This window comes from Cucumis sativus, chromosome 2, assembly GCF_000004075.3.
Source record: "Cucumis sativus cultivar 9930 chromosome 2, Cucumber_9930_V3, whole genome shotgun sequence".
NCBI classification, from domain to species: domain Eukaryota; kingdom Viridiplantae; phylum Streptophyta; class Magnoliopsida; order Cucurbitales; family Cucurbitaceae; genus Cucumis; species Cucumis sativus.
In genome coordinates this window covers 21145356-21173149 of record NC_026656.2, presented here as the reverse complement: position 1 = coordinate 21173149, position 27794 = coordinate 21145356, and the positions used below count along the sequence as shown (strand labels likewise).

The 27794-nt window shown below is 34.5% G+C and overlaps 4 protein-coding genes across 10 annotated transcripts; 1 reads left to right on the top strand and 3 right to left on the bottom strand.

The window, feature by feature from the left end:
* Nucleotides 1–4978: 4978 nt before the first annotated feature.
* On the bottom strand, nucleotides 4979–7886 carry LOC101216869. The gene is made up of 5 exons (XM_004138678.3): nucleotides 7738–7886; nucleotides 6535–6775; nucleotides 5882–5969; nucleotides 5526–5592; nucleotides 4979–5434 (listed from the first exon to the last, which is right to left on the bottom strand). The coding sequence occupies exons 1-5, from the start codon at nucleotides 7876–7878 to the stop codon at nucleotides 5381–5383; spliced, it is 591 nt and encodes a 196-aa protein (XP_004138726.1). The 5' UTR covers nucleotides 7879–7886; the 3' UTR covers nucleotides 4979–5380.
* Nucleotides 7887–8335: 449 nt separating this feature from the next.
* Nucleotides 8336–13564, bottom strand: LOC101207900 (phospholipase D alpha 2). Of its 5 annotated transcripts, none has more exons than XM_031881345.1 (6): nucleotides 13086–13564; nucleotides 12440–12448; nucleotides 11674–11727; nucleotides 9709–11569; nucleotides 8545–9532; nucleotides 8336–8456 (listed from the first exon to the last, which is right to left on the bottom strand). In XM_031881345.1, the coding sequence occupies exons 1-5, from the start codon at nucleotides 13170–13172 to the stop codon at nucleotides 9099–9101; spliced, it is 2445 nt and encodes an 814-aa protein (XP_031737205.1). In that variant the 5' UTR covers nucleotides 13173–13564; the 3' UTR covers nucleotides 8336–8456; nucleotides 8545–9098. The 5 variants fall into 5 exon arrangements, with proteins under 5 accessions (XP_031737205.1, XP_011649822.1, XP_011649823.1 ...); XM_011651520.2 differs by having other exon boundaries at nucleotides 8575–9532; XM_011651521.2 differs by having other exon boundaries at nucleotides 8580–9532.
* Nucleotides 13565–13914: 350 nt separating this feature from the next.
* On the bottom strand, nucleotides 13915–19136 carry LOC101217108 (RNA-dependent RNA polymerase 6-like). Of its 2 annotated transcripts, XM_011650266.2 has the most exons (3): nucleotides 18465–19136; nucleotides 15251–17977; nucleotides 13915–15031 (listed from the first exon to the last, which is right to left on the bottom strand). In XM_011650266.2, exons 2-3 carry the CDS (start codon nucleotides 17963–17965, stop codon nucleotides 14153–14155), a joined length of 3594 nt encoding a protein of 1197 aa, XP_011648568.1. In that variant the 5' UTR covers nucleotides 17966–17977; nucleotides 18465–19136; the 3' UTR covers nucleotides 13915–14152. The 2 variants fall into 2 exon arrangements, with proteins under 2 accessions (XP_011648568.1, NP_001267634.1); NM_001280705.1 differs by lacking the exon at nucleotides 18465–19136 and having other exon boundaries at nucleotides 14153–15031; nucleotides 15251–17965.
* A 1644-nt stretch (nucleotides 19137–20780) lies between these two features.
* LOC101217346 (DEAD-box ATP-dependent RNA helicase 56) lies at nucleotides 20781–26195 on the top strand. Of its 2 annotated transcripts, none has more exons than XM_004138680.3 (12): nucleotides 20781–20952; nucleotides 21092–21210; nucleotides 21543–21643; nucleotides 22571–22743; nucleotides 22879–23110; nucleotides 23299–23417; nucleotides 23989–24045; nucleotides 24125–24309; nucleotides 24670–24814; nucleotides 24910–24993; nucleotides 25063–25126; nucleotides 25671–26195. In XM_004138680.3, the coding sequence occupies exons 2-12, from the start codon at nucleotides 21098–21100 to the stop codon at nucleotides 25679–25681; spliced, it is 1284 nt and encodes a 427-aa protein (XP_004138728.2). In that variant the 5' UTR covers nucleotides 20781–20952; nucleotides 21092–21097; the 3' UTR covers nucleotides 25682–26195. The 2 variants fall into 2 exon arrangements, with proteins under 2 accessions (XP_004138728.2, XP_011649821.1); XM_011651519.2 differs by having other exon boundaries at nucleotides 20790–20952; nucleotides 21096–21210.
* The last annotated feature ends 1599 nt before the right edge of the window (nucleotides 26196–27794 follow it).

Genomic DNA, 27794 nt, shown 5'->3' with positions numbered 1-27794 from the left:
GTGGAGGCTATCAAAATTATCTTTTTTGCATTTACAATTGTTATCAACCTTCAAACTTACTTTTTGGTCAATAATAATTACATATCTCTGAATTGGAAGAAAAACGAAACCACTACTGTTCATCAAACACACATCTTTGACTCAACTCAAAACCATTTTTAAATTAAAAACCCATTAAAAATGTGTTTTTATTTACAACTTTTTTTAAAAAAATACTTTTCATAACCCAAAACTAACAAATTTCTTCCCCATTAAATAATCTAAAAAGTTCAATTCAAAAAAACAATAATATTTATATTTATTTTAAAAAAATTCACTTTTATTGTACTATATATAAATTCACGTATCTCTAGAGGAATTTGAATGGAGATTATAGTTTTTCTAATTAAAAGTAATAATAGATCTATGAGAAATTAATATGTGAAATGTGAAATTCCACTTCATACAAAGTAATGACAATCACACATACAACTTGTCACAAACAATGGAATAATTTGGGTACAAATTCCACCACTTGGTGCATTTTATTATCGTTATTATTAATTATAAAATTAAAAGGTGACCAAGTTGAATAATAATGCTTCAGCAATTGTGGAAATTCCTATATGTTCATTTTAAAATTAAGTCTTGAATTATTTTGAATTGAAAAGGCCAACCAATTAACCAATCAATAAGGTCAACTATTATAAATGAAAAAGCTACACCATAAATGATGAAAGTATTTGGTAGATATTTAAACTTTTTTATAGATATATACATATAATTTTATCGCATTCAAATTATAAAACTATAGATTAAAAATTACAATGGATTGTTCTTCAATCAAAAACTTTGAACGAACAAACTTTATATATTATTAAGACTTAACATATTGGTTCAAAATCAACTACTTTCTATTGAAGCCATAGATGAGCACAAGTCTTATACTTATCAATATCAACTTTTGACCAATCAACCTTCTTATAAATTCTATCATTCATTGTCAATTAAGAATATAATGTACCAAAAATAAAGAAGAAAATGCTATATATATATATATATGAAATTTTAGTCCAAACATTTAAATAGCGTAAAAACTTTTAAATTTGTACAACAAAAAATACACCTATAAGTTTCAAACACATGCAAAGTTTTAAAAAATGAATTATTACATTAAATATGATTTGTAATAATAAAATCTAAAAGTTTTAATTTATACTATTGTTTAGGATTTGTATGAGTTTGAACCTTAAGTTGGAGGTTATATTAAATTAAAATGTAAATGAATAATTGTATCAATCTAAAATTTAGATGCTAAACTTTTACAAGTACATCAATTTAGAACGTGAACATATATAAAAGTATAAACACGTTTATGAGAGTCGAAAATTTAGAATAATGCAAATATTAAGAAAATTAGAGTAATGAATAGTATAGTAGATAGCAATTAAGTTTAAAATAGTAATAAGAAGAGGCAAAACAATTGACTTGGACTTTGATGAGTACAAAATTTGAAACAATAAAGGGAGAGAAAATTGGAAGTTGTGAGCAAATTAAACATTGAAAAAGAGTACAATTTGTAAGTAGAAAATGTAAGGAATAAGGAAAACCCAATCCCCCATTGAACCATTTCACTGACCCACCAATTGATTCTCTTCCTAACTTCATTGGTCTAAATTTAAAGGTCTTTGCTATTTTGGAATTCTCTTTTATCATTCAATTCAAACTCCTTTTCATTCTAATTTTTTCTTCTTTTTTCTTTATTTCTTTCTTTCTTTCCATTTCCCCTTAAAGCATTCAATCAACACCCACTTTTATGAATCACTATTCAATTTAAACCAAACAACCTAACATTTTGTATTTAATCTTTCAAACTCTTCCCTTTTATTATTATTTTTAACTTTAAAGTTTGTACAATATGTATTCAAAAATAATTTTCAAATTAATAATTGGAGTGTGAAGATTATAATTCGTAATATCGTTCCAACTACGTAGAAGATAAAGTTTACTTTCACCATTTATTTCATTTTCGAAGATATTGTCATAGTTTTTTACTCGTTAATTGTGGTATCCATTCCAATTAAAAGTTTTGAAAATTAAAAATAATATTGAATTTTTTTAAAGTAAAAAAATTGTCAAAAGGAAAGGAAAGAATTCATTTTCCATTGAAAATAAACTAAATTAAAAATAAATCTGTAGAACGTTAAAATGGAAAAACTTCAAACAAGAAGAAATCTACATCCAACCCCATTTAATGAAGATGAATAGACTAAATATATTGAAATAAAATTGGAGTAGTTGGAAGATGTAGAAAGCTTTAGAAATTATTACATAGACGAATTAAATTGAACTATAATTTAACCTTTTGTAATAGAAAAGAAATGACAAAGAAGTTGAACCTATCTTTATGGTTCTATTTTAGGACGATCATGATGTTGATAATCATTTTAATAAAGTTAAATCAATTGGTATCATATCAATCCCATGTAATCAATTTAAAATTAGAAAGTGTAGCCCTCAAGCTAAGGTTTTGGGTTCATGGTGTAAACATGCTTTAATTTCAGTTTCAAATCATAAAAATCCATGAACACTTTGTGAGGTTATTAGCTTATTAGTGAAATTAATTAAAAAGGTAAATGAAAAGGAGGGAATTGGGGACAATGCAATGTATGCTTTTCTCTTTCAATTGACCATTTCAAAAGAATAGATTAGATACATTGATTAACGCTAATTAATTGCGTTAATTAAATTGCAAGTTGGAGCCGTACGACCAATTGATGGCCAACGCAACCTTATATGAAATATAATTTAATTTACCAAATTAAACAATAAGAAAAGAATGCTTTATTTGGTGGTGAAAGAGGTTTAATTAAAATAATAGTGGACAAACAAATCCACCTTGGACATTTCAATTGGATATTTCTATCATATACCATCATATTTTATACTTTTATATAAACAATGCATACAAATCAATCTCCTCTCACCAACGAAACTTCGTCTTTTAGCCTAGGAAAAATCTAAGAAGGTGTGCACACTACATGCGCGTATCATCCCCCTAAATGTTTGAGCATAAGTTGCATAATTGAAGGGAACGTCAGAAAATTGATGTCAAAATTGCTTTGTAAAATTTGTGTTTAGCCATTGTTTTATTATTGAAATTTGAGTTTCCATATTTTGGTATTTTTAAAAATACATCTTTTTCTTTTATCACTTATCAAATATTCATGTGCTCATTTGTTGATAATACATACATTATTAATTTACTAAGTCTATCAAATTATATATTATGAAAATAGTACTCCACCAATAATGTTGTTTCTAGTAAATTTAAAATTAGTCTATCTCAAATCATAATCCTATTAGGAATCGACATGAGGTGGGTCTATCGTTAAGTAAAATCATAAATGTATATATACTATATAAAGAAAAGGGTCACATAAGTGATGTCTATTTATTTTCACAAACACTATCAATATATATTATTTTTAAAGATTTCGTGACCCATTATATAATTAAGCTTAATACCAACGTCTTGAAATTAGGGATATATTAGATAAAAATCTTGAAAAACTTTATGAAAAGTCATTCATTTTGTCCTCATCCATGTTTTGTACAACCTAATGGTCAATGTTTAGACATAGCCCATTAAATCCCCAAGTGTAGGCCAAATGACATAAATAACCATTATCTTGTGATTGTGGAGCCTAATTTGTAGTGAGGTCATCCTTGCTTGTCATGGTAATTAGAATTCTAATTTGTTTGAGCTTTGGAGGTCGTCTAGTGGGTGAAGTCACGTCTTTGGCTGCTTTAGCTCATATGCAGTCATTCGTCTAATGCTTGCACTCGACGAACGGTGTCTTCCTTGTCTAGCTCATACGGTTGTTGTTTGAGCTAGAGTCTTTTGGTTTCTGTTTTGGGTGGCCATGGCCTTGTCTTCGTCCTCAGAAGTGGTGAAATTTGTACTTTTGATGTGGCAGAGGATGATTGTAATGTTAACTCTGATTTGGTTCAGTTATTATCCTTCTTAAAGAAAAAGAAACAATCATATAACATGCAAAGTTTTTTCTTAATAAAGATAGAAAAAAATAAGGAAATTAAAGAAAAGGGTAATAGTGGGAAATGAGTGTTGAATTGAAAGAAGAAGGTGGGGGTGGGGAGGTTGGGTTTGAAGGTGGTAAATGAGGGGATACCCCTTATCTCATCTAAATCTTCATATCATATCCTAAAAAATTATAAGACCCACACCCACTTCCTTTGTCTCACCAAAAACCCAACACATATTTGCTGTCAAACCCTAAAATCATTTTATTGCACTGTCTCTTCACACACCCACTTTCCTTACTCATTTCAATGGCTCTACTTGTTTACTATTCACTACCTGATCTCATAAATAAAACCGCAAAATTTCTCCCATCCAATCATCTTTATGCGTTTTGTTTCCTTTGTCATTCTTCCTTTCTATCAACTTTTTAATATTCTCAGTTTTCTGATCTTTGTTTATTGTTATTCTTATTACTCAATTTAGATGGTTCCATGTTGTGTTTGGCCATTTTTTGCAGGGTTAAAACTTTGTTTTTCATTCCAAAAATTTCATGTCTGTAAGTAATATCGAGAATTATGAGAAAAACAAAAGTGTTAATTAAAATACTTTAACTTTAGAGTAGTTTGAATTCAAATGATTGATTGAGAATTACCCAAAAATACTATGTCGAATCAATCGTCAAACAATTTGTAATTAAGCATCTTTTTTTGTTCTCTTCTAATTATTCAAATTCAGGGTGAAATACATACTTAGTAACATGAATAAAAAAAATTTGTTTCTATATGTAATATCTGCAACACCAATACATTGTCTAAAAAAATCCATGTAAAAATTCAAATCTGTGAAATTTATAGGTATATAGATATATTGTTTTGAATCCAACTAGAACAATGAAAGTGAAAATTCCAACTTCTAACATCTTTGATCAAGAATATATGACTTAACAATGGCACATCCATCAAATTACTAAGCAGATCATATACTTAAAAAGAAAAAGAAAAGTCCATCACAAATGGTATTTATACACTTTATACCCTTGAAATCTTTTTTATGATTGGGCACAAGACTTATCTATCTTCACGGGCTTAAGAATTTTAGAGCCCAAACTGTGTTCATTATGCCAAAGCCAGTAGATGCCAGCCCCAGACAGATCGAATCTAGCAAAACTTCAACGTAAAAGACTGTTTTCAAAATGATTCCATTCTTGAAAAAGATCCAAAATGGGTAGCTTGAATTCAACATAAACAGTAATATTTATACTATAAGCATCGAACGATTGCTCGTAATTGAACGGCAGCAAAAAAAATTCAAGCTGCACAAATTTAAACAATATGAAGACTCCCTTGAATTGTAGGCTCAGTCATATAGACCCTCCTGCTCCCAGACATCAACAAGAAACTCTATCATCTCCTGCCATTTCATATGCAAAATGAACAACCATTGTTGAACTGCACAAGAAAATATATTAGATAACAAGTAAAAGCTGCTGACAACTACTTACAGTAAGAGGTATGGCCTCAGGGAACGGCTTGTTCGTTGTTAGTAAGTTGTCGTAAGTAGCATTCCAGCTGCAAAAGATTAAAAATTCAAGGCATGCGAATTAGTAGTGTATCTGTGATAGAAAGGTGCAAGTCACAATGACAGCTAGGCGTGGGTAGAAAAATCTAAAAAGTTTTTTATTGTAGATGTTGTCTCATGAGCAAGATCCAATACTGAAGTTATACTTCAAACGATTTGATTTCAAGGCCATCAAATGTAGCTAAGGGATTTGTATGGTTTAAGAGGACTGTTTGTTTGCATTTGCAATTCCATTACAATATGAATCAGTTCCTATTACGCTAGACGTCATTCGTCCACCTTATTTTAGGTTCCTGAACTTGCTTTTGGCTCCCGGACATTTTATTTCCAACCCATTGCTTCCTGGTCTCATTCCAAAGAAGTAGTCCTGAAACCATTCACGATTATTCAGATCAGCTTAAACTCAGAAAACTAAGATCGGAACAGATGATAAATCCCCCCATCCACACAAAAAACGGAAAAGAGCAGTTGGGGCATAACATTATTCAGAACCAGGATATAGATTGATAAACTCAGTAATCAATATACTTTAACACTCTTCACCTGTGGGCTCAATAAACTTATAAAAGACTTGACAAGTAGAAATCAATATTAACGGAGAATGAAATAATATTAGAGGGTTTTCAATCTGAAACCTTGCTCTAATATCATGTTAAATCACCACTAGTAATACCAATATGATCATAGCACTAGGAGGAATGACACACGAAAAAATAACCGAAAGGAAAAAGTTATGTTAGAATCGCCGCAAAAGGAGCCAAGATTAGAAGATTGCCCATCAAACACCAACCCAAGTAAAATTAACTCTATCACCCAGTCACAAACCAAATTCCAAACAGAAAAGATTGAAAGAAAATCCAGTGGAACAAGCAAAAATGAAGTTTTTCCCATAAACAGATCAGAGGAAAACATCAGAGGGGCTTTGCACTTACCAGAATTTACAAAGTCTGTACTGCTCCCAATATTGCTGTGAGAATCATGTGCTTGGCCTGATGCCATGCTTCTCTGGGACCAAACTGTACTGTTGTCCATTTCACATGTGCTAGAGCTTGGGAAATTTTCTGGTAAACATTGTTTCTTTGCTTCTTTGTTCTTAACTCTCAGACCTTTAGACGGCCCATCCATTGCATTACCTAGTGCAGATGCAGTGCAGCATCCATCACGCCTTCTTTTCTGTTACACACCATGTTTAAATCACAAAGTAAAGAATTCCATTCTCTCTAAGAACTTCTTAGCTAAAGCTTCTTTTAATATATTTAATCAAATACTTGAAAGAAATTCTGGAACCACTAAAACTGCAGCCTCAATACACTAATTACTTTAGTTTGCATCAATTCTAAAGCATATTACATCGAGATCCACAGCTAAAATTGTGGGCAGAAATCGACTTTCAAATGCTAAGCCCCACTTATAACTTCCTCTCTCTCTTTTTTTTTTTTGTAAAGTCAAGCATATTTACTAATTTATTTTTTGTATTTTTAGTTCACTCCAAAAAGTATTTTGTAAATCCTAACCAAATTTTGGTAAGTTGAAAAAATAGTTTTTGGAAAGAAAAAAGTCGAACAAAGAATGCATAAAATGAGTAGTGTCCATAAGCTCAAGTGTTAAAAAGAGAAAACTTACAATATAATCATATTAAAAAAAAAAAAACTAATCAGTCAGTTTGTTAGTTCCATCTATGCTGGGACTGGCAGATTTGAAAATGAATAAGTAAAATGTTTCTTCTTTTGGATTAGAAACGATTTCATTGATTGAATGAAATATCCTTAAGGAAACTGTAAAATGTGGAATGGCACTCATCTAATGGATTAGTTGCCTGGATTTGCTCTTTCCTCTCAAAAGAATTTCATAAATTTTTCTTTTTGTTGTTAGCCAATTGGTGAGCCTTTTCTAATCTCCCTGGTCCTTTTATCAAGCTGGTCACCCAATCTTCCAAACAAACAAGTGTAATTAAAGAAGAAGAAGAATCGAACTCCCAAAGAAAAGATATATGTGGAGATAGAATAATTAGAAAAACAAAGGCTACTTGGTACCAATTTCAGAAGGAATGAATTCCCTTGAAGACCAACTTAATTATTCATAAAATATCTCTATCTGATTCATATCTCATTGAAGCCTTAAACTAGAATCCTTACATGGAAAAGAAGCTTGATTTTATCCACCATCAAAAGAATAAGAGCGCGCATATATTCTCCAGAAAACTGTAAGAAAGAACAACATGGATTCTTGCTAGAGCAACCTTCTAAGCGGTTGAGGAGACAACACCTAGAATACATAGTTTCCCCTGCGTAAACAATTTCCCAGAACTTGAAGAAAGGAATGATGGGTAAAAAGGCAGGAGAAGTTCCCTGTTCACTAACTCTCAACCTTACTTGATGAAGAAGCAAAAAGAAAATTTAAAGATTCCAAACCAAAGTAAACATACTCTTAAACTACACACGAAAAGCTAATCCTTCCATTTCTATTTGTTTACCCTGCAAGCTAAGGGAAGAACCACAAAATGACCAATAAATCCTCCTTTTAATGTGATCTACAAGATCCAAAGCCAGAAAAGAAAAGAAAAAACACCACCCCCAGAAAGACAGAAGAAAAGATTGAAAATTAATGGTTGTCCATCGTTGCTACTCCGAGTGATCGCTTGTCGTCTCTTGAATTTGTCACTGACCAAAAAGGATTTTTTTTCTAAATGATCATTAAGAAAGGAAGAGATAAGCAAACACACGAGAAACTCACCTCATCTGTTATAATCTGTTAAAGCACAAGCCAAATATTCCTGGATAATGCATTAACGCGTCTCCAAGCAAAATTGTCCGAAGAAGAGCACTAAATCCTGGTGGGGAGAGGCTTAAAGTTCCTGCACAGTGAATCGCACGAAAAAAAACCAGTAAGCAATAAAGGAAAGACAACTTTGAAAAACTCAATGGCCAATCTCTATGGCTTACGACGTTAAAAATCATGTAAACTCCCCAAACCTCACTTGATTGTGTTTTCCGTGAAAGGGAGAAGCCTTCGAATAATGTCCACAGTCGAAGATTATTTTAGAAGGGTCGAAATAAATAACCCATTGAATAAGGATGGCTCCTTACCAAGTGGAAAACAGAGTCAATTCATTGTCCATTTTCTAATCTGGTATGTTCTTCAGCAATGGTAAGAGGGAAAAGCAAAAAAAACAAAAACAAAAACAAAAACCACAAAACAAAAAACAAAAAACAAAAAACAAAAGAAGGGTAAAGGAGTAAAACGCAGGTCAAAGTTGAGAATATATTCCAATATTTGAAGTTTATAAAAGTTATTCTTTTTTCTTATAATGACCCATTTCTCTTCTGTATGTATGCATTTTTCCAATTTCTTACTTTCCCTTTTTGTTCTGAGAATAATGAAACAATTTAACATCAATCAAGTCATCAAAAGATCAAATCTTTACCGACACAACATATTTACATCTTTTGACCAATCAATCCTAGGTACGACGAGATGATTAAATCACGACATGTCGTCAAGTGGTGAGGATTGGGGGTAGATACTCGGATAGTTGGCCAAGAACACGAGCCTTCGTGTCAGGGAAAAATTCAAACTTTGGCAGCGCCGAAACCGATCCGTTGGGGCCTACTTGGATGGGATAGGAAAGCAAATGGCCAGGAAGATCGCCATCGTAGGTATCGTCCGAGTAAAATTGCCAGTTCTCTTGAGCGAGCTTGTTTACGAATTGGATGCAGTCTTCACTCTCTGGGTTATGGAAGACTTTGTCAAACAGACCAAGATGCTCGTACCATAGAGCCACTCTGAAGCCGTAGATTTGACCTCTCGCTGGCTCACTGGATGCCAAGTGACGAGGTTGAAAAGCCCCCATTGCAATCTCAGAATCTCTTCCTCCATCCATTGATCTTTGGTTGATGTTGGCAGATCCAATAATTATGTACTCATCGTCAACTAAAATTCAGAGAACAAATGAAACAGAGAAATAATCACATACCTTTATTGAAATGTCAAAATAAGAATGCTTGGTAAGGTGTAATGCAATGAAACCCAGATTTTTCTATCATGTTTCAAGTAGGAAGGTCAATTCAATGAGTTCTGATGCAGAGAAGTCAATCTCTTAAGCTTACCTATCATCATTTTGGAGTGAACATAGATCATAAAACGTCGGTGCTCTTGAGCCCGAGCATAATCCGAATTGGGCTCTGGTTTCTCTGGTGGTATATATTCTCCAGTTCTCTTCTTCTCTCGATTGCCAAGGCAGAAGAATGTCAGGTAATCTCTAGGATTTGCATCAAGACCCTTCTTCCGAAGGGCTTGAGCTATATCTGTGTACATCATGTCTAATGTTCTCCTTTGCCAATCTAATATAGCTTGAACTGAAGCACTCTCTGGAATACCTTCTGGCCACATTGGAATCACAACATATGCTGTAAATCTCTCTCCGGCTTCAATCTTGCTTACAATCTTCAGTGATATCTCCTTGGGAATAGTATGCAAAGCATTGATTTCTTCTACCCTTATACCAGCTGCTTTCCAACCATAAGAACTTCCAAGGAAATATTGATTCTCAATGTATATAAACTTTTTTGCTCGGCGAATAGCATTAATATAAGCATCTTGAATACTCCTATCTATAACATTATTCTTTCCAGTTACAAGGTTCATTTTGGATGCAACTTCGGGTGTATCTGGAAAACCATCTACAGCACCACCATCAATAGACCGAAATATTTGAACACTCCACGTGTCAGGGTCGTCTGCTGGTAAAACCATTACTGGGCGGGTAATGATTTCTTCGAGCTTTTGCATTGGAATCAACGAGTTGTTTCCAACTTGCTTTCTCCATCTTTGCTCAAAATTGTACAAAATATCCCAAGCAACAGGCCCTTCTAGGCGGCAATGGATGTCATGCCATGGTTCTCGAGGACCACCTTTCCTAATTGAAGAGCCTGAAAAGTTCGGCTGGTGGAAATCGTTATAGTGGATTGAATCTAGAGTTGAAAACAAAGGGTGCTGCGGTGTATCGTATCTCCCATCACACAGATCAATGCCACCAACAAAACTGATGATCCTTCTTTTTTCTGTTCCTCCACCAACTATTTCACTATCAAGCACAACTGTTTTTTGGTGGTGAGTAAACATGGTATCAGTCTCAAACCCCTGAATCGTACTTCTGCCTACATCAGGTCTCCGTGGACATAGAACGCAACGTACCTTCGAGTTCCTGAAGTATTCTGCAGTTTCTTGATCGTGAGTTGCCATCAAACCATCTCTTTTGAACACTTCAATGGAAGTCCTGTCATCCCAAACAAGAAGCAAAACGGTCACACCTTCTTCTGCCTTCTTCTTTAGCAGTTGTCCCAGAGTAATATCATCTCCTGTTTGTCTTCTTTCTCGGTCTCTGATCAAAGTTATTTCTGTATACACAGACCAACCAGTTATGTAAATCAAGTGTCTCGCGTTGCTAATTGCATCAAAAATGTCCTCCCAACACCTGTGTACTTCATGAAAATTCCCTCCTGACAAACCAACCCGAGGAAGGAAGTTGTTTAAAACATGGGCATCCTGGTAAAGAGAAACTTTACAACCCCATCTTTGTTTGAAGAATGTGAAAGGTACACCTTCAAAATTCGGATCCAAGATTCCTCGGGACCAATTCCTGTCTTCATTAACACTTGAAAATTGCAACTTTACATGGATTCTAGAACGACCATATAAAGGCTTACCGTCTTCATCTAATATGTCAACCCATTTCTCATATACAAATCCCTTGATGATTTCCTCAACAGGCACATAAGCTCTTCCAATTAATGTTGCACCAATGAAATCTCCATCTTTAACTGTGAATATAATATGTGACACTGTATGAGCACAATATATACGAAAATGATCATTCCAATGAGGATTGTATGGCTGATCCACTATTCTCGTTCGACCAACTCTGGCCTTATCAAGATCGACTGTTGCATACATTCGAGATCCAACAATCTCCATATTGAGTGAATATAGAAAAGAAATGACAAACAAAAAATTAGACCCCAGTTAAAGGATAAGACACGAAACAATGCTACATTCACCGAAAATTTACATACCTCAGGACGACAAAGGATGCATCTCTTCACTCCAGCAAGAAACTTTTTGGTCGACTTTTCACATGAAAAGAAGATGAAAATGTGAGGATAAGTAAAAGTTATCAAGAGAGGATCTTAAGTTCCAATTATGAGGAGGTCCTAAAAGAATAACTAGCTTCTATAGGAAGATGTAAGGCCAGTAAAGATGCTTTTATTGTTGGTTATTCTTCCCAAAAGTCACCAGCTTAATGGTTTTTGAACATAAGAGTTTTAGTTCCAATTTATGTGGAAATGATACTTTTGCTGGATTCAAATTTTATCTAAATAAGAAACTCAGAGAACCAACAGGCCATAGAAATCATATCACGGAACTTACTCCTAATGATTATATTAATCAATTGTTACAATGAACAAATATAAAAAACTTCAAATATCAGGAATGGAACAGCTTCCTGTGCCATTTTTTGACATGTTTATTTATTTATTTTTGCACTAATTTTTTCTTCTAGTTTTGTAGCATAGCAGGACCACAACTGGGAAAGAGGTAATTTATATTTCTAATTATCAACCTTGCACAGTATATCAAGCCACACATTTTAGAGATAAAAGGACACAGGCCAATGCTAAGTTATAAGATAAATTTACGTCATAGGAGTTTGAGAACAGACAGAATTCTTGGATATCCATGAGGAAAAATATGATAAATGAATCTAAAATTAACTAGAGCATTGATGGATTGGATGAAAACCTGACTTTTTCAAGTAATCTCACAAAGAAAGACTCTTACCCTTTTGTCCTGCAATGAAAAATTCAGCTCAGTTAGAGACTGCAAATAATGTAGTAAATACAATTTTGTAGAATTAAGATTATTGATGAACTTCAATGCACAAAAATGCAGATAAAAGAAATCGTATCAAATCTTTTACACCAAATTTTATAACAAACTCAAGACGCTAAGAAATGTCAGCTAATAAATTCAGCGAACTCATTATAACAAGCTTAGAGTTAGAACACACTATGAAGCCATCACCATAAATAACATACCAACGCCATAATGACATCCAAACTCTTTTAATTTGCAATAGAATTGAAAAGGAATTCAATTCATCTTGAAACATAGAGATTTGGGTACTAAACTGCTTTTGTTTCTTATAAACCAGTCCTTTTCACTTAAACTCCTTTTCTCTTCCAAAGACATGGAAATGTTTATTTAACCAAGGTTATTTTCAGCATGTATAAAGTCAACATGATAATCTATGTTTTCTCCATTATAAGTGTTTCTTAGAGGACAACACTCATCATCTAAAACAATTTCATTACCAATCGAATATGCTGTTTGTTAAGTTTGGTTCAAGACAAGAGAAATATATTTTAATTACATTCTACAAAAATGAGATATAGAATCAAAATCAACGGAACTTGTTGAAGCATACCTTCCCGCAGAAAACAGGAAATCCAGTTTGAAGCCTGTCGATTTCATATATATCGGCATGCAGCGTCCCATGAAGCAAGCGTGGCATTTGCCTCTTGCAACAGAGATGAAAGAGAAAAGGATTCCTGCTTTTCCCAGAAAATACGTCGAAAAAACAGGAAAACTCGGATATTCTTCCATATGAGACGGCGTAGATTCATATATATAAAATGGAAAATGAAATGGGAAGAAGAGCATCTTCATAGATTTTTAATTGAAGAAAGAGAAGAGCCTTGATGGAATAGATTTTGGTTCGCGGCAACGGTATTCTTAGGAGAATGTGAAGATGGGGGAAATCCAAATGAGAAGATTACCTGTTTTGGGGTTTTTCTTCTTCCTCCCATAGCTTTTGCCGCCATTGCTACTCCAACTCTATTTCCCTCCCTTTTCTGCAATTTTCAAACATCTTTTCTTTTTCTTTTTCTCTCGTTTTAACAGAAAACCTTTCGTTTCCACCGTGTAAATTCAATATATATATTTCACAACAACTTTTGACGATTGTTTCAAAAAAGTTTAACGAAGAAATTTGTTAGTATGCTAAACGAAAATTATAGCCTTTGATGGTGCGATGATGAGCATAATGAGAGTTAGGATCTCAACAGATCACTCATTTCAAAACTAACAAACATTTGCTTCTTGACACACATTGGCTTGTCATACTCTAGATTAAATCCTATAAAATTGCAGCTAGTTTGTACATGTTGATCGCAAATAAAGAGCAATACTTGAGTGAATTATAGGTTGCATTTATTTTTTTGGCAAAGAAAAGTTCAAAAACGTTAGGAAAGAAAAAAAAAGGAAAAAATAGTTTACCCCTTTAATACAAACATTTTGAATCTTCAGAAATATAAATGACAATATTGTTTCAAGGAACACCTCGAAATTTATAGTACAATCCAACCCGATACTGCTACTGCTACATTACAAGCTACAACAAGTTTACATAACAATCATGTTCTATACTGGCAGAGTGGTCTTGCAACCAGATTATCTAAATCAGCTACAAAAGTGCGAGAGCCATTCGGATGTTCACATTCGATCAGAGAGATAACTTGCCAAAGAGTTAATCGGCTTTGTTGGGTCAAAACTTTTCGTCCGCCTGCATTTGATTTTGATTCGTGCAAGATAATCGGCAGCAATCCAAGGAAAGCTTAACATCGGGACGGCCTCAGGAGCGTCGGGTTCTCGCAGCTCCAATGATTTCTTCAACCAAGTTGGATGGTATGCCACCTGATACCAGGCAGATGCCTTTTTTTCATACAGTGCATTCCTTTCATCACAAGTGAGTTGCTCAAACTCTGGCCCAAGATTCTCAAAAACTTGCCTGAAGTCTTTCTTAAGAGTGCTATAAGAATGTTTAAGCTTCTCCTTCAGCTCTCCTTGCTTCCTACTAACATACTTTGGCATGGACCAAATATGTCCAGTGACAATCTCTTCTTCCCTATTAACTTTATATTGTCCCAGTAAACCGCTCAGCTGACCATCGTATGAGCATTTTTGATCCCATGCTTCTGCAATGAAATCTTCTGCTCCTGCCACTTCGAGGTCTACATCGTAATGGACATCGCCAGGAGTAAAATTTAGCTCACGTGATGTGATCATATCATCATCATCATATGCATCTCTAATTCGGCGGTACATTTTTCCTAGAATTTTGGTGGACTTGTATGATTGAGTAGCTTCCTTTCCCATAAAATCTGGATATAGTTTTGGTTTTAAATGGGGAGGCATGGTCACGAGCTTCCCTGTCTTGGGGAAATCAACAGCTGTGGCAGCTAATTCAGATAATTGTATACAGTTCTCATCCAAAGCTCCATGCTTGCTGCGGTCAGCATGAACAACATGCGCATTGCATATCGTCCCCAGACTCTCATTGATCATATTTTTCGCAAAGAACTCCATTATATCCTATAAAATGATAAGATAAATACAATAAAATGATAAGATAAGATAAATACGAAGAAATAATGAAGAAAAAAGAATATCAATAAATAATAAAAGAAACAGAGTAGGCATTCTAGTTCATGTAAAGAAGTTATTTAAGAGTCCAGGAAGAATTAAAGAATAATGCATGCAGGTAATGAAGAACAACCATAGGGTAAAAAAAGTTGAATTGGAGGACAATACCCATCGAGTAATTTTACGTTGAAGAGTCTTTACTTCCGCTGGAGCATACTCCATAGGTGGCCAACTTTTTTTACTAGGTGGAATAAGATTTCCATCCCAAGTAGTGAAGTAGAGATCCCCATCCAAATCACTTCCAGAAGCTTCATTGGTATGGGGCCGTTCACCATTTCGAGGAAACACGAGGCAATCGTACAAATGATGCAACTCGGGAGCATCAACTGCTTCAAGAATTCTCACATCTCCTGGATGAAGGCACGGATTTTTGGCTATGACTACAGTCCCTCTTACTACAGTAAGATTGTTCTTTGTCTCAGCAAAGAGAGACCCATGCTTGGAGAAACACTTCTCAAGCAATGGAGTGGATACTTGGATGAAGCATTGACCTTCTTGTAACACGCCGCTCTCGTCGAAACACCCCATACACCACCTCCCCTCAGTAACAAAAATCCTTGCTTTTTCCCGAAGGCCCCACAGCTGTGCTGCTCTTATACACATTAGCATGCCCCTTAGATGAGGTTCGGTTCGAGGTTCAAAACCAGCACTCAACATAATTGCCGCTGCATTTCCTTGCTCGGCACAGGATGCAGTGAGAACTTCAAACGCCACATCTGTATCGGTGATCATTCTATCCAGTTTTGAAATCATAGTCTCCTGCATACTCCAGAAAATTTCATCAGGGACACTTAGTGTAGAAAGGAGGGTTATAATCTGCCTATTAAGAAAACCTGGCTGAAATCTAGTCCATGAACAGATCTCCAAGATTCTATGATTTGATTCAAATTTATTCATGCTTGGCCTTAAAGCAAGTCTGATTCCGTCCTTCTTGGATGGCCAAGTGGCAACAACACCTTTGTAACCTGCATATCTAATTTGGTAAGCGCAGGGCGGGCTCCCATCCATTTTTAGTTTGTCTGCAACTTCCTGCGCAAGATCAGGAGTAATGGTTCCAATCCCATCAGAGAAAACATATCCATTCCTCTCAACATCAGAAAGATCATGATTGACCATGTTTCTTGGAACTTCAATTGTTGCATAAGTAGATGAAAAGCACTGACCAATTCTAGCAGCACACTTTGCAACATTTTTATTGGTAAATTTTCCCATCCAACCCAAAATAGCATCAACACTTATACTTTTGCATTCAGCAAAAAACCAAGCTGATTGGTCCCTCAGTTGGTTGGATGAATACGCCAAAAAGGAGTATTTCCTACCACACAAGTGAAATCCATGTTTCAGAATATGTTTCATCCTTGCAAATATTTTAGTCTTCTGGGGAAAGGAGCTTGAAGTAATTTCCTTTACTATAGGGGCAACATAATAGGTATAAACGTGTGAATTGATTTTCTTCATGCCTTCATCCATGAAGGTAACCCTGAGGAACCTATCGGCAACATCCTTGTATCTTCTCAAAACCCTATTGGACAGTTCAACTTCAGGTGGAAAGCAATATGCTTTTGAAGGAGTTATTACTAGTCTCCTGATTTCAACAATATCTACCAGCTCTTTAGATCTTTTCAAAAGTGTAGGGTTCTTCAACAACCATTCTTGTACAAGTTTTAGCTTCTTACAGGCATCCAATACAGGACGTCTAAAAGCATGAATATGACTTAAAGCAGCCAAATTAACTTCATTGGGCTGGTTTCTTAGCAAATCAAAAAATCTATCAGACATTTGGTGCTGGTTGATTATCCCTTTGTGCATTACGGCATTTACCAGAAATAATATCTCAAAGGATATGTCTTTTTTATAAAGGATGCAAAAGAAGTGATCAGTCATTTGCACACCATAATCTGGTTCATTCAGGATCTTGGGAGGCCGGTTGAGGGAGACCTGGTGCACTCTTTGTTCTTTTAAATAATTCATGGCATTATTCAGCTTGATGCCATAGCGGGGTGGGACTGAAACTCTGAAAGTATTACAACGACCAATAGCTCCACTAATCGTGAAATCTGTTGTCCGGATCCATGGATCATCATCGTCCAACAAATCATATGGAACTAATTTGGCAATATCATCATCTGCTGTTCTATACCAAATGCAGGGTGATGCTGTAAGCTGCAAGAGAATAACATAACATGAAGTATCCGTATATCTTGTGATCTGATTAATGTCCCTCACTATGAACTCCATTTTGTAATCACACTTCAAAAATGTATGCTTGTTGTTATCTTTAAAAGAGAATGCAGTATCCTTCGTGAAACAAAATTTACAGGTTCCATCAAAGGGATCCACTAGAAAATCCATTCCACTCGAAGGCCCTCTCCAAGCAACTGAAAACCCATCATGACAAGTTAAGTTCCCTATATCAACTTGCACATCAGATAACTTAAAGGGAACCTTAGTCCTTCGCCTCTGATTTATATGAAAAGGACTCTCAGGCCCCAAACTCGCCTTCAACAATTTATCATTAAAAATAAGCTCACCACGACCTGCAGCATGTAGAGCCTCAGCAGCAGAGTCAGGTGAGACAAAATGTACAAATGCATGAGGCACCACCTTCTTGTAATCATCAGATTTTATAACATTAGCAACATTGCTGACTTCAAAATCTGGGTACGATTCTGGAGGAGTCCATGAAGTTTTCAATCTACATCTGTCCACAAGCCCAATCTCAGATTCCAGATAACTCATAAGATCTCTAGCTTTAACATCACTGTCAAATCCGCCAAAGCTGACTTGAGTTACCACTATCTTTTCACCTTCTTCTGACCCCATTTATTTCTCTGACTGAGAAAAATAGAAGGCAATTTAAATTCCTCATAATACTCAATAAATTAGTTGAGAGGTTTTCTTTTATAAACAAAATCTTAAGTTGATGAGCACAGAATACATAAGTAAAATAAAATAATGAAACAATAATAAAAAACCGTTCTATCAACAACTCCAGAAAACTGAGTGTTGAAGTTCATCCTCAAGTTCTCAGTAATATTTGCCCATAACAGATTTCTTGTATTCTTTTGAACTTATCTGATTCTTGTAAAGTCATACATACAGGGCAAAATTTCCAAAAACTGCCCCCCCGCGGTTGTGAAGTAGGCTAAATAGGGAGAAACGTAAATTTTTATCTACCAAACCCATGAGATGATAAACATCAAACAGTTTCACCCATTCCTTACCCCACATTTTCCCAAACAGAGTTTCAAACAATATCAAAAAACCCCAAATTCTTAAAGTGAAAAAGAAATGACATTCTTGATAAATTGAAACGACTAACCTCAAAGAAACAATAACTTGCGAATTTTGGTTCCTCTAACTGATACTCCCAAGAATCAGAAATCTTTGCAGATTGCTGAAGAATGAGAACATTAAGATTTTAAATATATAAGCTGATGGGTATGGGTGGATAGCTTCTTGAGTAAGGTTTAGGAGTGAAGTAATAATTTATGGTGGAATATTGACTGAGAGCAAAGCGGTCTTCGTGCCCATGACTACGTGATTTTGCTTTGTTTCTTGTCTCTGTACTTCTTACAACTGTACAAACTATTGGGAATATGACAAGAGGATTAAAAAGAGTATTGGACAATTTTCAAGATCAAATTTTTTGAACAAATTGGCCAATGAAATGTCGGAATTGACCCTTAGCAAAAGGAACCCTAAAGCGTAATACAAAGGAAAAGGAAATCGACCGGAAAATCTTTCGACGGGGCGGCAACTTCCGGTGGCTTTCCACATTTTTCTTCAAACTGCTTCAGTATTTCCAAATTTTTCTTTCTTTAGAACAGTCAGGCCAATTGCAATACCAAAATGAAATCTAAGAGGTCGTTTGTAACTATTTCGTTTGTTATTTGGGTTTGCATCTTTTTAAATACAATACCCTAAATTTTAGGGATGTGGGTTTGGTTCTTTGGAACTCTAATGGGATAGTCTTGAAGATCGTTGCGGTGAGTTTTGACGATTTTACTTCAAATGGGACTTTCAAAGATAGCCATTGAATCGTATTATTCAACCTTTAGTTAGTGTGATTACTGATAACAATCTCATGACAATTCAACCCTGGGGTGTTTGTGTATATCAACTCCACCTTTTGAACTTAGATAATTTTAAACTCATTTTGTTTGGGCAGTTTTTAAATTTCTATTTTCTTTTTATCCTTTTTCACTTTTAGTAAATTCATTTTTTGTTTTGTTATCAATTGGACACATTGTTCAACATTTTTTTATTTTCAATAATATTGTTAACTTTTAGTCTCAAAACACTCCATTTATGTCGTTTTATATGAGATCGTTGATTGGATACAACACTTTCAAATTACAAGTATGTCTTTTATACCTCATGTTTGTAATGAAGTTGTTTGTTCCCACGATGCACGATAAATATTTTATTGAGTTGTTAATAGAGTATTAGTCTTGTTTCAAAAACAACATTTTTAAAACTACTTTTTTTTTTAATTAATTTTAAAATTTGACTTGGTTTTTGAAAATATTTATAAAAAGTGCCTTTCCAAAATATTTATAAAAAGTAGATAACAAAAAAAATTATCACAAACATTTATAAGATTTATTTTTATAGACTAGTAACAAAAACTTAAATGGTTTTCAAACATAGAATAAAAGAGTACTAGTGGTAAAAGAAAGTATGCGAGTTGGTTACAACATCATGGTCATATTAGTATAACTAATTTGATGTTTTAAGTAAGATTTATTTATAAGTCCTCGTTACCATAAATTTTAATTGATACTTGGATGTTACAATATTATAAATTTACTATGTCCATTTGCTCTTGTTGTGCAATTTAGGAGGTATATATATATTGAGTATTTTGAGAGAAAAAACCCTAATTGTGACTCCTTTTGGAGCTTGTTTTAGGGGATCTATAATGAATGTACACATGCTAGTACTTCTTTTTATATAATTTTAGATATAATTTATTGTATTGGTATCATGTCACAACTATCTTTCAACTTGCAAATTTTAAATGTCCTACAAAATTGATTTAGGTCAATTAGTTTTTTAGCTTATGTATTTTTGGTACAAATTATTGCCCTCACATACAACGAGCAGATGAAAGAACTTAAGTTGAGAACTAGTGAATTGCAAACATATCAAACTATGGACATTATTAGAGAGAAGAGCACGAGACCTTGAAAACTAAAGAGAAAAATCAATGTAAAAATCGTGTCAAGTGCTTATTTTTGTGCAACCATATAACATATATAAAAAGACACGTAGTGACAACTTGCGAAAGTCTCGAAGGTGGAAAGAATATGTTCTATTCTTATTTTAAACTTAAAATGAGTGAAGTTACGATCGAACTAGGTAAAAAAGTAGAACATTTTAATTCTATACACGATATATTACCGTGACATGGATGTTATTTATGTTCGAATTTCATATATGGTAGAGTTCAAACTTAGGTTTAAAAAAATATCTTGCTAAAAAACGAAAAGAAGAGAAAGATCAATAATTCAAGTTTTGCCCACTAGCTGTCAGACTAAAAGGCCAACTTATCCTTTCAAGGGATAGTAAATAGAGGGAGGCGGCAAGGGTATTTTGGGCAAATCGCAAAAGTATTCCGCCTTTATAACGGGGGCTTCATTTTTTGGAACCCTAATAATCCCCTTCGGCTCTTCCGCTCTCCACACTCTACGATCTTTGGAAAAGCCAGGTCTTAACGATTTCTCTCCAGCTAACTTAGTTTTCCTTTGCAGACTTTGTGTAATCGCAACCCTAACTCTCAACTTCAGTTCTTAGCAGGCTAGCAGGTAACTAAATCACCATGTTGGAAGCTATAGTGTCTCTGTTTTTATACTTCTAAACCCTAGTTTTGAAATTGGGTTGGATTTACTTTCTGTGAACCCGAATTTTAATTTATTCTTTGGGTTTTTTTTTTTTTTTTGGTAGCAAGAAATGGGAGAAACAAGAGACAACGAATATGAGGAAGAGCTCCTCGACTACGAGGAAGAAGAAGAGAAGGCCCCCGATTCCGTTGGAGCTAAAGTCAACGGTGAAGCTGGAAAGAAGTAAGTGGTCTTCTTATGCACCATCTTTAGCTTTTTTCTTTTCAGATTTGCTTATGGATAAATTATCGCACCATGGTTTCTTGAACTCGTATTGTGAGAGAATTTGAGATTTGGTAGTAATCGTATCCATCTGGTTTAGTTTGGATCTAAGGCAGTTGGATTAAGTAGTTGTTTGAGCTTGGGGTGAACTTAAATTCGATTTTTTATTCTCCACAATGCACATCTCTTACAAAATATGAAATTTCTCTTCATTTTCTTTTTTGCATTTTTTCTTGGAATGTCGCATTTCTTGTTTCTGAGATTCTTATCTTCTTTCACCGTCTCTCTTTCAGGGGTTATGTCGGAATTCATAGTTCGGGATTCAGAGACTTCCTATTGAAGCCAGAGCTTCTCCGTGCTATTGTAGACTCTGGATTTGAGCATCCATCTGAAGGCAAATTTCTAACTTTTATTCGAAACCCTTGAATCTTAACTTAATTTGACCATTTAATTGAAATTGGCACATAACGGATAAGAAAGACTTAATTTAGAAGCAAGAGGAAAACTGAAAGTGCTAATTCAATATTTCAGTAACTTACGAAATTGAATAAGCAGTTTTCAGAACCTCCTCAAGAAAGAAGTTGAAAAAAAATTTTATGAAAACGAATAAGCAGTCGATAACTGATAAAACTCTACTTCTCTCTCTTGATTTTAAAGAAACAACTTAAAGTTTGTATAGGTGCTGTAGCTCACTAACCTGCACTAAATGCCTATTAAGTTTGATTTCTTTTTTTTGGAGTTCCTTGGCCGTGATTGAGTTTTGTATGGGAATTATCAATTTATGGCGTCATAAACGGGATAAAGTGATTTGAATGTTGCTCTGGCATGTTTTGCGAAGGGTTTTGTAGTTCATCAAGGAGACCTACTATGTCATCAGTTGTTACTTTGCACAGTTTTTCACGTAACAATGGTTTACTGGTTCCTTGAGAACACATGATGCTATAAATTTATGACCTTGTTTCTAATAGAGAGAAACTTATTGACACATCTCTTGAGCTGATTATAATTTGCATGGATGAACGCACAGCTTGGAGAACTTTTCTTTCTTGAATAACATTGATTATGCTATTTCCATATGCTCTCATAACTTTCATGGACAATTACTTCTTCAATCCCTAAGTACTTGCTCTTCATAACCAGTCCATCTTAGATGTTTATATCAGTTGTTTAATGGTTTGCAGGTAATAAATTAATATCATAATCTTGATTTCGGAGCAATATATATGGTTTGATAAGCCTTTCACATAAAAGGATCGGAGACGTTATAATTTACTTACCAACGGTTCATTTGGTTCGATCCTTTTCTTTGGTTCTTCATCAGTACAACATGAATGTATTCCCCAAGCTATCCTCGGCATGGATGTTATTTGTCAAGCTAAATCTGGTATGGGTAAAACTGCTGTTTTTGTTCTGTCAACACTGCAGCAGATTGACCCTGTGGCTGGTCAAGTATCTGCTCTAGTTCTGTGCCATACTAGGGAGCTTGCATACCAGGTGTGTAGATGTGCTGGCTTATCTTTTTCTTTATTTGGATGCTCTTGAAGCATATGAAGAATTTGGTTCCTTGCGTCACATATATAGATATATATATCTAGATCTGACACTTTCCTTATACCTATATCCTTTTAGATCTGTCATGAGTTCGAAAGGTTCAGCACTTATCTTCCGGATCTGAAGGTTGCTGTCTTCTATGGTGGAGTGAATATTAAAATTCACAAAGATCTTCTGAAAAATGAATGTCCTCATATTGTTGTTGGAACACCCGGAAGGATATTGGCACTGTCAAGAGATAAAGACCTATCCCTGAAGAATGTCCGACATTTTATCTTGGATGAGTGTGACAAGATGCTTGAGTCACTTGGTATATTTCTTTTAATAATCATCTGACTTCAATGATTTATTGGATTGTCAACTTTATATTATGTTATTCCAAGTTCTAATTTGTCCCTTCATCCCTGTTCTTTTATTTCTCCTGGGCTATTTTTTTGATTCATGTGTATCGTGGCATTAGCGTACTTTCTTATTGTGCCTCCTACATGTGGTTTGTAGATATGCGGAGGGATGTACAGGAGATCTTCAAGATGACTCCTCACGACAAACAAGTTATGATGTTTTCTGCAACACTTAGCAAAGAAATCCGCCCAGTTTGCAAGAAGTTTATGCAAGATGTAATGTCCCACAGCTAGTAAACCTTGAATTTTAGAAGTTTTTTCCCTTTAAATTGCACTTTCTCCTAGAGTTTTGCAAATTGTGGTTTATATGGTAGGGTTGCCTACTATCTTGTCGTTCAAGGGGGGGTCTGTTTAAGTACTATCTTTTTATCCACCGTTACCTACAGCTGGTTCAGGAATTTGCTAGTATAGTGGAAGAGTAATAGTTGGTGATACTGTTTATAGAGGTTCTGATGTAGTAGGTGATTGAAGTCTCTCACTTCATTCTTTTTACTCTACATTGTTTGTCACTTGTTTTCTCTTGTTGGGTTATGGTTGTTGGATTCTGGTTTCAACTTCCAAACTGTTCGGTCAGGAGCATCCAAGTTAGGGGACTGAGAAAAAAGGGTCGATTCAGATTTTTGTGTATTAGTGTAATTGTCTCTGCGGCATTTCTTGGTGAATATAGAAGTAGCTGCAAGGGGAGGCAGAACAGTTGGACCACAATCATGATTCATGGGATGAACATGCTCTTTCATTTCCTTCATCTTGAGGAAGTATGATTTACTGTGACGTTTGTTCCTTTCAGCCAATGGAAATATATGTAGATGATGAGGCAAAGCTGACATTGCATGGTCTTGTCCAGGTACATTGTTGTTGACATTGTTGTAACTGTGAATATATTGTTTTCTTCCTTCCCTTAGAATTTGTCTTTGGAATGTCAGCACTACATCAAATTGAGCGAGATGGAGAAAAATAGGAAGTTGAACGACCTTCTTGATGCATTGGACTTCAATCAAGTTGTTATTTTTGTCAAAAGTGTTAATAGGGCAGCGGAGCTAGATAAGTTGTTGGTGGAGTGTAACTTTCCCTCTATATGCATCCACTCTGGCATGTCGCAGGAAGAGAGGTAGGTTTAGCATTGATTTTTAGGTTAAGAAATTTCATGTTCATTTCTGCCTCAATATACTGGTTCCCTTATTAATGTTATATAATGGGGATGTTTTGACGTTGATCTTCATATTGGTGGTTAGCTAAGGGATCAGTGGTACAGTTACTGAAGTGCTGTTTGTTGTCATTTGATTGTTTCATATTATTTATTTATCTTTAAATTTGGATTGTCCACACGTGGAATTTTTGTCCCTGCGAACTGTTGTACTTTATTAGCTTTTTTTTGGTAGGAAGTTGTGAAATTGGCCATTTCATTTGTTATTACTTATGGTTGATCTTTCATGAGAGCAATGATTAATATGGAGAAATGACGTGGCAGGTTGACTCGATACAAAGGTTTTAAGGAAGGACATAAGCGGATTCTTGTGGCTACAGATTTGGTTGGTCGAGGAATTGACATTGAACGTGTAAACATTGTGATCAATTATGACATGCCAGATTCTGCTGATACATATCTGCACAGGGTAAAGTGGACCATTCCAACTTAATTTGATTTTCATTATAAATACATTGTGCTTCTTAAGAGTGTATAGTTAGTTTTTCTTTGAATATTTTACAGGTTGGCAGAGCTGGTAGATTTGGCACCAAAGGGCTTGCAATTACTTTTGTATCATCTGCAGCTGATTCTGATGTTCTCAATAATGTACGTAATTTCCAGTTGTTTATTAATGTGGCTGTTAGTTGGGCGTTTTCTTAGTTTTGGCTATTGCAGGTTCAAGAAAGGTTTGAAGTCGATATTAAGGAGCTTCCAGAGCAGATCGACACCTCCACTTACAGTATGTTTCCCTCCTTTTTTTGTTTGATGAGATTATTTTCCTTTTTCAACTTCAATTCCCAGTTTATGTTTCAGCTTTTGTTTAACACTACTGATTATCATTTAGTTTTCCATTTTTCCTTACTAACTGTCGTGGGTTAAATTTCTGCACATTTAGATATTATTTTTTAATGGCTGAACCTCGGTAGTCACGTATCTTTTTATTTACATAGTTGTCACTTGTCCGTTAGTTGCAGTTGATTTTTAATGGTAAATCCAAACTGCTGGTTCACTGAAACATGTTGATGAGATTGTATTTCTGACTTGCATTTTCGCTTGTTGTCTCACTCGCACATTAATTTGGAATCCAAGTTTCTAGTATTTTGGAGCATTATTTTATCAACTGGCGGTATTTTGTAAATTCTGAAATTTCCATGTGCTTTAGATATATACAATGTTTACAAATAAATAAATAATATTAAGATGAGAACATAGGGGAAATTAAGTTTTTATTTGCTTAAACGTTACAAGTTAAGCTAAACATAGACTGCTCTTGTTGGTTGCAGTGCCATCATAAGATGTAGAGATCTTCAACATAGAATATCGGCTACTCAGGTTGGTGAGGGGTGGTTCAAATTTCATTTTGGTTTGGTTTTGATTCGAACTACAAATGGATGGAAGGCCACTGCGCACTAGCTTTTGATGTGAGTGAGGGCGATGGTGGATGCTCTAAAATGTGGTGGTTTACTCTGCCATTTGAGTTTTATTGTATTCTAATTGCTGGGGCTGTCTTGCATTGGAAGTCTCTTTATGCATTTTATTCTAAATCACGAATGGTGTCTTAAATGTAATACTTTAGATATCCTTCTCTCTGCAAGACTAACAATTACGGTAGACTGTTGGTAGTATTCGCAATGATTTTTATTAGATTTGTTACGTGAACTCATATCACTAGTTCCATACCTGCCACTGTCTTCTCTCAGTCTCACGTCCCTATTGCCAGGTGTTTTAATGTGGATTTTTCTCGAGCTTTATATGTTGACATGGAAATTAATTAAGTTTTGAGAATGGGATGTTTATATATTATTACACGACTGGGATTGAAACATGTGTTGTTTAAGTTGTGTACTTTTCGGCTCTGAATCTAGATGTTTAATTTAACTGAAATTTGGAACCTTAAGTGAGCTTGAGTTCAATTTTAGGAAGCATTCCTCCTGGTTTTTCACTGATGATTTCAATATTCAATGTTCAATTCTGTTTGCTATAATTGGAGGAAATTTGATACATCGTGGTTCAAGTTCGTGCATCAATTACAAGGGCATTTGGTTACGAATTCAACCGTTGAGGACAGTATTATTTCAATTTGCATCGTTAGTTTGAGCTGATAGTATGGATTAATAATTATATTCCAGTAGACTAAATAACTAAAAAATAGAGTTCAAAATCAAGTTACTCCAGAATTAATTGAATATCTTTCGTTAGTTTTGCTTTACTCTATTTTGGTCTGCATGAAGTTCAAATATTCAATCTAATAACAAAAATTTGAGCATAGATCGAAGAATATGCCCCCTTCTCAACCCATAGATTCTTCTAATTTTATCTTGTGTAAGTTGAAAGCTATTCATTCTGATTCTCCCAAATGGCAAATGCTTTTAGATTTTCTTTATACTAAGGTACATAAAAACCTTTGTACTAATAAAAACAATAATATCTTCAGTAGACGTAGTCGTCAAGTCCTCAGTGACCCATAAATGTGATAGCAATACCTGGAGAAGAAACTTTTTAAAGACTGGGTTTGATGTTAATACTGGAGAACTTCAAAATTTTCGTGTTTGAAGGCTTTCTTACCAAAACTACCCGTTCATGGATTTTCGGGCATCTATTCATATTTGAAGTTTTATTCCACGGATCTCTCCAGCTTCTTTTCATGGGGCGGTACATGCCAATTTTTATTGAGGGTTATTTTAGCCAACCTCTTTGGTCTCATTCTGCACTTCAAAATTAGAATATCTTCATTCATAAATGTGAAAGCCTAAATGGAAGTTAGATTTGGACTTGCTATGTATGGCGAGTATGGATTAAAGACCACACGTAAATATGGTAAGATTATAAGGAAGTTGAACTGGTTCTTTCCATATTTTCAATACAATTTAAAGCAATGGTTTAATTAAACTTATAATCCTTTTATATCTATTTGATTTTTGTACCTTCCAAAAAGTGTTTAATATATCCTTCCCTTTTAACTATTAGATATTTAACCTGGAGTTTAATAGGTTGTTGAACTCTAAACTTTGTGTTTAAGAGATGTTTGATATATTCATTTTTGGCAATCATTAATTTATATCCTAAACTTTGAGAGTTATATCAACTAATCCTTAAACTAATAATTGTATAATTTAAATTTCAAACTTTCAAGAGAATTTGAGTAAATTAAACCTCTATATTTTCTCAAACCAATAAATTTATGATTACATTTGAATATTAACCATACATAATGTATTAACTCTCCTTCCAGCATGAGTAGAGTTATTCATTTATAATTATAAGAGTTTAAAATTTATTCAATTATAAAAGTTCACAAGTTTTAGCATCAATTTATTCAAATGGAATGTAATAGATGGTGTAAATTGGTACGTCCAGTTACAAATGACATTCATATTTCTTGTTTGGAAAATCGTAAAATAAAGAAT